Raw genomic sequence first — 12,917 nt, forward strand, 5'->3', positions numbered from 1 at the left:
AATAGATTAAACTCTTTCTAAAGTTTGATTATTTTTCCGTACAAACTGATTATTTTTTAAAATGAATAAGATGTTGTAAACGAGTAGATAGATAGATAGATAGAATATTCTTTATTGCACACTACAATAGACCATAACAATAATACACAATTGTATAGATTTGTCGTATGCCGTCCCTGTAGTTCCGGGACTCGAATAGGGCTACGGCCTCTGCCTGTCGTAAGAGGCGACTAAAAAGGGGTTTCAGGGGTTGAGGGCGGCAAGAGCGGGAACTCGAACGGTCCAGTAAGCTACCCGGGAAGGACAGCGATATATGTGGTCGCATACCGTTGTAATCACCAGATTTTGTGGGAGGAGCGAATGCTCCCCCAGGGCAGAGCCCGATCGGGGCATCGCGCTTGGAGGACTCCGGTTGTGTTCTGTCGGGGATCCCAGAGTTCTCCAACAAGCGCTGAGGACGGCCACCGGTGGGATTTTAGTGCGGTAAAAATTCCACATAAACCGAAATCGCTCCCACGTTGTCGGGTACCTTTTGAAGGTTTCCTTTTTCTCCTTTTCCCCTTTTTGAAAAAAATAACAAAAGAAAAAGGTTATTCGTATGCAATAGGCGACCTTATCACTAAGCAGCGATCTCTACCAGACAACCTATACATAGAAAAGTAAAAAGTAAAGTGAGGAAATTGTGAGGTGTGTATGAAGTCAGAGAAGCAGTATGAAACGTAGCATAATTAATATAGTACAGAATGGTAAATCAAAGAAAAAAAATAGTATGTAGTCATTCTGCTGGCTACTGTCTATAAGGAGTAATAAAGCCCAATAAAAAGTCCTAACAAATGTAGACACTAAGTTTGTCGCTATCACTGAAGACTAATTTGGGACTCCTCGTCAAAAAATGACTTTCGAAATCATTAAATCTCATACATTTTTTCGCATCGTTACATACATTTTTTTCACAAACATACAATTAAAATGCAACACACTCACATACATTCATATCAACAAAAGAATCTTCCTGTTGAACTAAAACTTTACGGACCATAAATCCATTTTACGGCCGCGTCACAAACAGACAGATAAAAACTGGAAAATTATGGATGTCGGCCCACACTAGGCAAATTACACCAAAACATAAAACGTATACCGCAATATGTTTTATCGGGCCTGTAATCTCGTAAATTTCGCTTAAAATATCTAATATAAATCCTATATATAAAATTCTAGTGTCACAATGTTAGTTACCGTACTCCTCCGTAACGGCTTTACCGATTTTCACCAATTTTTTATGCATATTCAGTAGGTCTGAGAATCGGCTACTATCTATATTTCATACCCCTAAGTGATAAGGGTTTTTTCACCTTTAACATTTTTTTATTTATATGGCAACACACGGGTCAGCAAGTAAATCATTATAATGCTTAAAAAAGTTTATCTCATCATGTTTCAATACTTTTTCATCTTGCTTTGCCTATTTGCAATATACTTTTTGACATATTTAATTTGATATAAAAAAACGTTTCATTCATTAAGCATCTCGGTGAAGATCGTCTTATATCGGGATCTTCTACCATTAGAAAACTATATTTCACTGAATGCAAAACTCCTTTCTATTCCCTATATTTATGATGCCGTAAATTACGTCAAAATATGCAACACGTACATTTTTATTGACTTCACTCTTTGAAGGTAACTTCCAATTGCCTATTTTAATCTTAATCTTAATAAAACTTCCTGTAACATTCATTTCAATGCTTCCTTTATATAAAAGGTTTTCCCATTTCCTCCTAATCTTAACGATTTTCGCAATGTGTGCCGCGGGCATGCTAAGGTGTTACTCGGGATTCTTTGCCGGAGTATAAATCTCACTTTTGGGAGAAGTAGTTTTGTAATGAAAGATTTTAATGATTTTTCAGTGATTTAGGTTCAGACAGAGTAAAGTAAAATAAGTAAGTGTACCGCCTCAAAATCTATTCATCAAATATAATTCATATAAAATAGCCTATGTTACTCATGGATAATGTAGCTTTCGAATGGTGAAATATTTTTTAAAATCCAGTATTTTTTGAGCCTATTCATTACAACCAAACAAACAAACAAAGTTTTCCTCTTTATAATATTAGTGTAGATGTAGTAAGCTGATACCACAATTTTGATTTAAAGATTTAAATATTTTTATTTAACAAAACGGCATTATAGATTGTAAGTATGGTAATTAACTCCAAATAGGATTAGACTATGTGACGTCAAAGATACGAGCTTTTACTCGATACCCAATACTTTATTGTAATCATGGTTTTAGTTATACATTTGTTCTATAATTAATTACAATTTTAGGAACACATAAACCCAGAAGGTGTAGCAATGTATATATGTGAGAGCGGTCGATTTATATTAATAAATAAGCATTGATATTATATTTAGAACACTTTTATTTATAGTTGAATTAATTTCTTTTCTGTGTAAATGCTTCAATTTTGTTTTAATTTAGATCAAATTGAAACACTGGTAGTTTAAAGTATTCATGATTCTAATGCCTTGATGAATGGACTTAGTAGAACCTGACTGACCACCTGACTCTAGTTTGCCTTCTAATGGTAGTAAACCAAATAGAATCTTATAAGGAAATATACGCTACAGTGTTCTGGTTTAAAGGACGTGGTAAGAGAGACATACTTTTCCGAGGCGATCCACCTTAGTCCTTGGGAGTAGCGGCACATCTGTGGCCGACTTCAGGTAAAAATATCTAATCCTATCTAGGGTTGATTACATATGTTCATGGGCAACAGTAGCTAGCATCCGTTGGACTGCATGCTCGTCTGCTCCTACATAATAAAAAAGACGCCGACGATTCGTCTTGCAAATGTTTGCATTAACAAGCTGTAACTGCGTCTAACCGCTCATAAGCCAAGCCAGTAATTCTCTTGATTGTTAGGCAGTCATCAATCATTTTGATTGGCAGAACATGTAACAATCGGAAACAATATCTTAATTGCAGCGCATCAGTTTCATAACTGTAATACGATAGGAGCTAAATATAGATCTATGTTCGTACTGAAGTCAGTTTGTGGGCGGCAGTTGCTTTATACTCGTAACATCAAGTGGTTTGGGTATTACACAACATAATTCAAACTTGAGTTTGATGTATTATAATTATTGTAGTAGAACATCCCGATATAAGACAACCTTTACTTTGCTTAATGGATGAAACTTTTTTTTTTATATCAAATTAAATATGTCAAAAAGTATATTGCAAATGGGTTGACTACAAAAATTCAGCCAGAATATGTTTTTTTTTCTTAAATATTTCACTGGTTTCGTTAATAGAAAAATTACATACTAATCGAAAGAACGAAGCCTATATAATATGCAAACGTTAGGTTGACTATTTTTTCCCGTCACAGTCCTTGGGTAGGCCAACTTGTTTACTAACTGTCCATACCCACTTACCGAAGAACTTAAAAAGAACTTAAAAAGAACAGTCAACCTGATATTTGCATATTCTATAGGCTTCATACTTTCAATTGGTATGTAATTTGTCCATAAATCAGATCAGTGAAATGTTTCAGATTTTTTTTTATTGTTAAAAAATCATATTCTGGACTGAAATTTTAAAGACAACCCATTTGCATTTAATTCGACTTAAAATACTTTTTATCCATCAACCAGCTCGGTGAAGGTCATCTTATATTGGGATCTTAGACCATTGCAATTGTGATTATAATGAGATGGTTATAATATTAAGGTTTGCAGGTCGTAGAACTCTGTGTTTGGTACATTAAAATTATCACCGGAAAACCTTTTCTTTTTTTAAATCTAAACTTATCAGAATCGGTAATATTAAATTTTCATAATTCAATTTTTATCATTAAAACGGGAACTCTTTGTTCCGTTTCGTTTCATTCGTTTTATTTATTTTATTCGTTTCAGTAGATTCCTTGGTCATTTGTTTGGAAACCTTTTTATTTACTTTTCTTATTTATGTAGACTTTATATCGATATTAATATTATATGATGTTATATGTACTTGTTTTCCAAAAATTTAAGAAATACAATAAAAACAACATTAACGCGACTGCTAAATATATAGCCTATCTATCTTCAGCCCACATTAGTCCACTGCTGGACATAGGCCTCTCCCAAGGCACGCCACTGAGCCCGATCTTCGGCTCTCCTCATCCAGCTAGTTCCCGCCGCCCGGCGCAGATCGTTGCGCCACCTTGCAGGAGGGCGTCCCACACTACGTTTGCCTAGACGCAGTCTCCACTCCAAGAGCCGTCTACTCCAGCACTCACTCCAGCACACTTCAAAATAAAATAAAATAAAATAAAATAAAATAAAATAAAATAAAATAAAATAAAATAAAATAAAATAAAATAAAATAGAATAAAATAAAATAAAATAAATTAAAATAAAATGAAATGAGATGAGATGAGATGAGATGAGATGAGATGAGATGAGATGAGATGAGATGAGATGAGATGAAATAAAATAGCCATTATTATTGAGAATATACATACACTACTATAACAAAAGGTTTTAGTACTTTTCGATTTAAAATAAACAAAAAAAAATAGAAATATTTAACAAATAACCTCTTATAAAAGGCCTCCTCTAATTCTTTCCATTGAGCCCTGTCTCTTGTGACTCTCCTCCAGTACGTCCCGCTGTCTTTCTAATTTCATCGTCCCATCTGCAATATTGCTTACCTCTACTTCTGTTGGAATCCCTGTTGAAGGTCCCAATCTGTGATTTCCTTACTCCACTATTCCTCTTTAGAGCGCATCAAATGGCCAGTCCATTTCCATTTTAGTTGGTCTATCCTTTGCAAAATATCTGTAATTTTGGCTTTATGTCATTTATTAAATACATTAACGTTATTTTAAGGCCCGTATGTAAAAATAAACTTTCTCTTTTTCGTCTAAAAATAAGTTATAATCTCGGGATAAATTAAATTTCACCGAAACCATGACACTAATCGGAATCGGCTTTATCCATAAAAATGTTTTTTGGAAAACTAATCGGAAGCCCTTAAATAGGAAAAACTTTGCAAAACTTTCTGCCGATTTCCATTTTTTTCAAAGCCATAAATGTTTTAATATTAGAGAAGGTAAACATTATGAAGAAACTTACAAACTCGAGAGATATATGAAAAAATACTGAAGGTAAAACTTCTTGTAGTTCGAATCGGGAACCACGCCAAACGTTTTTACTTAATAACAGCAGCACTTCTGTATTTGAAGAGAAGGATAAGAGAGACATATTTATCGGAGGCGTTCCAACTTAGTCGTCAAGGGTAGCAACGCATTTGTGGTCGACCTAAGGACTCTTATTCTTATCAGTAGTTGATTAAGATGGTATCTATGAGCGGCAGTAACAACTAACCATCAGATGGTCTGCAATTTTACTACTTAAATTTTATAGAAAAAAATCTCATGTCAACAAATTTCACTGAGATATTATGTATATCTGTCGTTCAGAATTTTTGAAAAGTATAATTTGTAAGTACAAAATTATTCATTCAGATTAGAAATGAATAAACTTATGTGACCTTAGGTTTTCACACACCTGTAGGGGTAAACGACCCGACTACATAAATAATTGCCGATGTGCTAAACGGACAAGACCACACAGGACTAATTAAAAGTTAGGCCTTAAATATTAGTACGAAGATAGAAGAAAAGTTTACAAATTGCTATAATAGTACTAGTTAGGGTCAGACTTATTTCATACTTAGTCCTCAGGAATAGTAACGCTATGACTGATGAAGGTTATCAATAATTTATGGGCATTAATGGCATATGGGCGGCAGAGGTTACTTACCATCTGATAGACTTCATAGTCATGTTCTACTTCTACGCTCTTCTACTTTTTTGGATCTTTTCCTTCACCATTATATGTATATACTATAAGAGCATATTCACTTAACTCATATAACTATTTTCTTATAAGCACATATTTTGAAAAATCATAGGTGTGTACCCTCGAACCTTGGACCTCAAGGCTGAGTTTAACCACTAAACTATCAGAGCCTTTACTGCATTTTACACTAGTTACCAATAACTTACATGTCCGTGTTGAATATGTAATATTATTATACAAAAAGTAATTAAAGAACGACATACAATAGGAATTAATTCCTAGAATTCTTCCTCATTAGTTTCAAAATGACCAGCTCAGTTTTAAACTCTGCGCTTTCGAAAGGCATTGCTTTTAATTAAACTCGCAAAATACAGATACAATCTGCTACAGAAAATATATTTCGGAACTAAAACTTCATCAGGGAAATCAAAACTGTCTGTACTTAACAACGATTTCATTTTCGCTTCAAGAGTTTGTAACAAATTGGTTCAATACTTGCAAGAACAAAAAGGAAAAGCAGTGATAGCCTAGTAGTTAAGAAACTCGGCCTCTTGAGCGAGGGTTCCGAGGTTCAAATCCCAGGCACGCACCTTTGATTTTACAATGTTATGTGCGTATTAGAAATTAGAAATAGAAACATCGCGAGGAAATCTGCATACCTGAGAAAACTTAAAAAAATGTAAGATATGTGAAGTCTACCAATTCGCACTCGACCAGCGCGGTGGCCTATGGCCTAATCCTTCTCATCCTGAGAGAAGACCCGTGCCCAGCAGTGGGACAGGATTGGGTTGACTATGATGATGATGATAAAAACAAAAAAGCATATATAAAAGCATACCCATCTAATATAAGAGGTCTTAAAGTATTAAAAGATGTATAGTCTACTAAACGTCGTTAGCTTAATTGACTTAAGTCCTCAATTTCTGTTAATACTAGCCCAGCAATGGGAGAGTAACTAACAAACTAACCCCAAATAATACTGGAGTTCTACTTGAGGCCGATCATAGATACATACATACCCTTGAGAATGATGAGAACGCATCACATTGGCTAGAAGATTTTTTTTAGTTTCAAAACCAGTTTGTCAGAGACCAATTCTCAAATGTTCCTAAATACTCGTACATAAATAAATTTATCTCCAACATCAATAAAGTTTTCATCAATAACATTTTCTTTGTTCCAGTCAGTATCAGTGACGGTGTCAGTGCTGACGCTGACCTTCATCTCGGTGGACCGCTGGTACGCCATCTGCTTCCCCCTCAAGTTCAAGTCCACCACCAGCCGCGCGAAAACCGCCATCCTCATCATCTGGCTACTATCCTTGTTATTCAGTAAGTATCTTTAGCTATATGATTTCAGCTACGACAAGCACTACAATTAATAATTCTTCTCTTTGCATTCAAAATAACAGTTCGATTCGCACGATCATTTTTACCACGAACATACAATATGCGGAATGAATGTCTATCCGAAATATTCCCGGAGCGCTTATGACACTGGGCTCTTCAAGAAAGGTGATTCTCTCTTCTTTTAATTTAACGATGTATTTAGCAGCTGAGACATTTAGAGGGCTGTTCCATCAAATAGCTTATCTGCCTTATTATTAAGTATGCTCATAAAAACTAAGACATCAATTCAGGATGAGCAACGTCTTCCTGCGAAGTTGTTTATCTTCTACTGTCATGAATACACACGGCTGCGATGCGAACAAATGCGATGACTATGGCAAATCTTTCTATTATTGTTGTTTCTTATGTTGAAGAGGGGACTTCAAAGAGTTCATGGGTGGAAGGAATTTGAGCTCGTGATTCAATTGTCGTGAAAAACAAAATAAGATATTTCAGGTGTTTAAGGTTATAGAAATCATCCACTTTTTGTTTAAATTTCATATACAACTTACAATAAAAGACATGCTTCTCTATGTAAAACTGAATGGTTTCTAATCTAATCAATGTTAAGGAATTCTGAGTGTTTTCTCAGTTTATTAATTTTTCTGACGACCCGCATGACGGAGCGGTACCGGTCTGACGCGCAGAGGGTCCCGGGTTTGAGCCGAGGCCAGACAGATATCTAAATGATGAATTTAGACATCTGTTTCTGGATCTGGATGTTTGTATATTTGTCTATGTGTGTGTCCCTGGCACCCACGACACAGGGAATCCTAGTGTGGGGCTGTGAGTGTAGAAAGCGTACTTAAAGCGTATTTCTTTTTCTGTTTGTATAAATTCATGATTATAATTATTATACAATTTTCCTAGATGTGCCAGAGTTCGTTGTCCTCCAAGTGCAGAGGCGGATGCAGCTGCGCTTCAACGTGCAGTACTTCATGCAGTGCGCCTCAACGTGGTCCGACGACAGCGACCTCAAGTGGCACGTCATCAAAGCCCTGTTTCTTTACACGTAAGTTTTTAATACGATACGACGAGAAGACTATGATGAAATCGTAATTGTTCGGCTACTGCAGTTTAACTGACAACTTATGATAGGGGGGTTAAAGCATTTGCTGTAGTTTGAAGGTTGTTGTAGTGGACATAAAGAAACAAACTTTTGAAAGCAAAATTGCATTGCATCTCCCGTGCAACTTCGAAGAAATGTAAAACCGTGGTACATAGTAACGGTTTTACATTTCTCTCTCCAGCGCCTTCCAGTCTTAAGCAAAGGAAGATCTCCCGCTGACCTAGGTAATCATGCCCGGGGAGCGGCAGTGCTCCAACTGTCTCTGTTAGGAGCTTGCAAAATGATATTGATGAATCAAGATGAGAGGATGATGTTGATGATGCTAATAGTCCATGGAAAATGTTGAGAAAACTTTGATAGCGTGATTCAGAAGAGCCCTCTCTTGATGAGGTGCGAAAATATAACTATACCACTATAAAATTAAAATAATTTAAAAAATCGCGAAATTAACTAAAAGAGGTTTACAGCCGAACCAGGGGGGCTAGCCATGTTACAAACTTTGCATTCTATTCGTTTTCTATTCTCTTCGTTAGCTAATGTCGTTCTACAAATACGATAAGTCTATAGTTAGCTATCACATTTACATCAATTAGGCGTCAAATACAATATCGTCTGGTTTCTACACCAGCCAAAATAGCTACGTGGTAATGATTAATTATTTAATAGTAATATTACAATACATCATCATAATATAAATAAAAAAATATACCATATTTTATGACACATGTATTTTATTATTTAAAATTATTTGCAAAAACTAAACTTAATAATGTGTTTATGGACAGTAACTATGGTGATTAGTGATTGTTTACAAAGAGTACACAAATTGTTCATAGCGATATTACTAATGACAGTGACAGCGATTGCATGTATTTTGTATAAAATTACCTACTTCAACTTAGGATACGTATGACCAAAAGAAAATATCTGGACGTCCAACTTGTTAAGATTTACTGGCTCATGGCACGTAAGTCTCTCAGCAACAAACTTGTCCACCACAAATCCATACTAAAACCGATATGGTCATATGGATCCAAACTTTGGGGAACCGCATCCAACTCAAACTTGGACATCATACAGCGCTTCCAATCGAAAATGCTTCGCATGATTGCTGATGCCACAGAGACAACAGTGAGAGAGAAAGTGACAAATAAACTACAATCGTATACTCGTACATATAAAGACACTCCAATGAACTTGCTAGTGAAGTTATGAATTCCACCCGCACTTTAAAGCTCATCAAAAGGAGAGCTACTCAGGATCTTCTTCCATCGTAGGAGCGGATTCCAAGGAGGCAATTATTATAAATTAAAATGTCACTGGGTGTATACCATACATGCCATGCCAACAAATGAAACCTAACCACCAGCTTTATGCCTAGACAGGGAGATTACTGGGAAACAGGAGATAATAATGAAAAAAACGATACAGATATTAATATTATATTTTCTTTTAAGGTGTAAATAAATGGTTTAGTTACAAGTAAAGCTAAATTGAGAAGCATTAATAATGATGCAATAAAACAGTTAAACTGAGACAATATTTTTATTTAAACACTGGAATAACTCTAAGTTCTATCGTATCTATCTATTATATTATATGCTCCTATTAATTTAAAATAGAAAAACGACTGTGTAATTCAATTCTATAATATTTTAGGGTACCCTAGTTATAGAGAGCCATATTCAAATTGCAACACATTTAAAGTATATATTTTCAAATGATCAAAAGTAATTAAAGTCTATAATGCAGTGATAGCGCGTAGTGAAGTGACAAACAGCTGATACAGAATCCGCCATTTTATTAGCGTTTACGTTTTCTACAGGGTCGGCACGATTGCTCACTATGACATTTATCTTAGAATACGCTTCGCTAACAAATTTGACAAAAAAGTCAAAAAGTTGTCAAAAGGTTGTCAAAGGTTGTCATTTGTATGGAAAAAAGCAATGACATGAGCATTGTAGAATCGCTAGCGTTCTATTCTATCGTGTAACTTGGCTACGACTTTTCTACTTCGCTATTTTGATCACGTGATCATTGATAATTTCATACATTTTAACGTTTCTATAGCGTTTCTACAGCGCAAGCGACTGTAGAATGTCAACTTGGCTAGCCCCCCAGTTCATTTAAAGAACCTAAACATTTTTGTTTCAATCCCATTCGATATTCTCAGTCACCCTCCTATATAGTTAATTGGAAAGTTATGAACATTGTCCTCAATTTGTTATTAATTACGCTTAGCGGCTAGACTAACTAATACAAGTTAAATAATTACATTTTGCGGAGTAATTAATTAATTAAGTCATTATTTTAGGCTGGAATTAGCTTGAATAAAATGTTATTCTATAGTCAATTATTGTACGTTATTTAAGCTCACGCGAATTTATGTTTTTCTTTATTATATTGTATAATTTAGAGGTAGCAGATTAGCATGCAGTATAGTATAGTGATGTTAAGAGCAAGTTAAGATGTAAGTTGTTGATGTAAGTGTAAGTTAAGATAGTTCTGGGTTCGATCCCCGGTTGAAGATATTTAGGTGACTCAAACACACCCGAAAATGCTACAATTGTAGACGTAGAAGGTAGTAGAGTCAGTATGCTTCGACTGTGGAGGTACAGTAAAGTAGTTCTATGTTTCAGTGGAAAAGGGTATTAGCTGAGTAAGATTAGGCGACCTTACTGCTACTCCTGATCTTAGTAGCTCAGAAGTAAAAACGTAGCTGTGATTGGCCTATTCTAGAGTTGATCACAGTTGTCCATGTGTGAAAATAAACATTTATTATCAAGCTTGTTTACTATTCCAATCTTGTATAAAAAATCACTAGACTCTTTTAAATCCTCGTTTATACTTGTTCGTCGTCTATAAAGCAAGTCCTTTATTATTAGATACGTTTCTATTGAATTTTATCTTACATTTTTGCTCCTCCTAAGTGACTCTGTGCGACTTGATTTGTGGGATATAATATACTGCGTGGCTTAATGCTGGGATATCTACGAGCTTTGTATCAAAACGTTCATTGTAGGATTTCTTTTTTTCCACGTTTTTATTAACTTGACCTGTATGTACCTATGTGTGTAACACAATCTTTAAAGTCGATTTTTACCAAGTTTGAACAGTCCGATTTATTTAAAATTTTGTATACTTATGAAAAACTGATGACAATACACGATTTTAATATTTTCGTTTCATTCTTCTCATCAATATTGTTAGGATTAATATTTTCTTTGTGCGATCATTTTAACGTATTTTTTATTTTTAAAAACTATAATTATATCCAATCTCACACGGACACACACACACATTTCCCATACTAAATATGTATAAGTTTTACCTTTAAAATATACTATGGAGGAGCGGAGCCCCACAACACAATAAAACGCTCAAAGGGTGGCTTCAATGATTGTTTATAACCCATTCTGTAGACAGTAATAAATACTTTTTGACTTTTTTTGTTGACCTTAATTATTTTTTCTCACAGATTCCCTCTCCTACTGATGATGATCGCCTACTGCCAGATCGTGCGGGTCCTGTGGCGGTCAGACAACATACCGGGGCACACGGAGTCGCACAAGCTCTGTACCACACCGACTGGGCATAATAATTGTAAGTACCTAATATGTTATACAATATTTGTAAGTACTTCCACGTTTATAATTTTTTTACCTAATTGCAATAGGAGGCGGGGACGAACCAAAAACATAGTACCAAATGTACATTTGTCACTGAATGCTTACAATACTGTTAGTTATTTTTTTTTTATAATATAAGAGCAGCAGACGAGCATGCAGTCCACCTGATGGTAAGTGGCTACTGCCGCCCATGGACATCTGTAATCAACCCCAGACGGGATTAGATATTCCTACCTGAGATCGGCCACAAATACGCCGCTAACCCTGATGACTAAGTTGGAACGTTTCGGAAAAGTATGTCTCCCTTACCACACCCTTTAAAACGGAACACAGCAGCGCCTAACACTGCTGTTATTAGGTAGAAATAGGTGTGGCGGTGGTGCCGCCGGAGTCGAACCACAAAGGGTTCTACCACCTTCAAAGTTACTTAGATACTGGAGAGAAATCGAACCTGAAACCCTCTGCGTGCTAGACCATATAGCTAATATAATTCGAAGATCAATTTTATTCTGCATCGAAGGAATTATTTAATATTTTTTCAATATAATCGAATTCTTTATCAAAATATAATCGGAAGCTGTTACAAAATATATTCTATAATTTTTCAAAATACAATTCAATTCTTTTCAAAAACGTAATTAATTTCTTATGAAAATACAGCCCAATTCTATTCAGCTCAAGATTATCTCATTCGTTTTGAAAATTAAGTTACGTGTAAGCGTCATCTTACATCGGTGGTAGGGTTGTCACTACCTGCATTAAAGCGGCTGCTGCCCAATCTCGGGGGGCCTAGCGCGAGTAGCCGCCGCCTCTACATGGGGGTGGTGCGGTCCATGGCCTTATACGGGTCACCCGTTTGGGCGGATGCCCTGACAAGGCAGAATATCACCCTCTTGAAGAGACCACAGAGGGTGATGGCCGTTGGGGTCATCCGTGGTTACCGCACCATCTCCTTTGAGGCGGCCTGCGTACTGG

The 12,917-nt window shown here is 35.7% G+C and overlaps 1 protein-coding gene across 1 annotated transcript in view; it reads left to right on the forward strand.

The window, feature by feature from the left end:
• The window catches only part of NGR-A5 (neuropeptide receptor A5), a 126,996-nt gene that overhangs the window by 95,551 nt on the left and 18,528 nt on the right, over nucleotides 1-12,917 (forward strand). Inside the window, exons 3-5 of the mRNA XM_073092037.1 lie at nucleotides 7,040-7,187; nucleotides 8,115-8,256; nucleotides 11,792-11,916. Coding sequence (XP_072948138.1) covers nucleotides 7,040-7,187; nucleotides 8,115-8,256; nucleotides 11,792-11,916 — 415 coding nt within the window. The remainder of the gene's footprint in view (nucleotides 1-7,039; nucleotides 7,188-8,114; nucleotides 8,257-11,791; nucleotides 11,917-12,917) is intronic.

This window comes from Epargyreus clarus, unplaced genomic scaffold, assembly GCF_041222505.1.
Source record: "Epargyreus clarus isolate Ecla_fem2 unplaced genomic scaffold, WU_Ecla_fem_2.2 ptg000035l, whole genome shotgun sequence".
NCBI classification, from domain to species: Eukaryota; Metazoa; Arthropoda; class Insecta; order Lepidoptera; family Hesperiidae; genus Epargyreus; species Epargyreus clarus.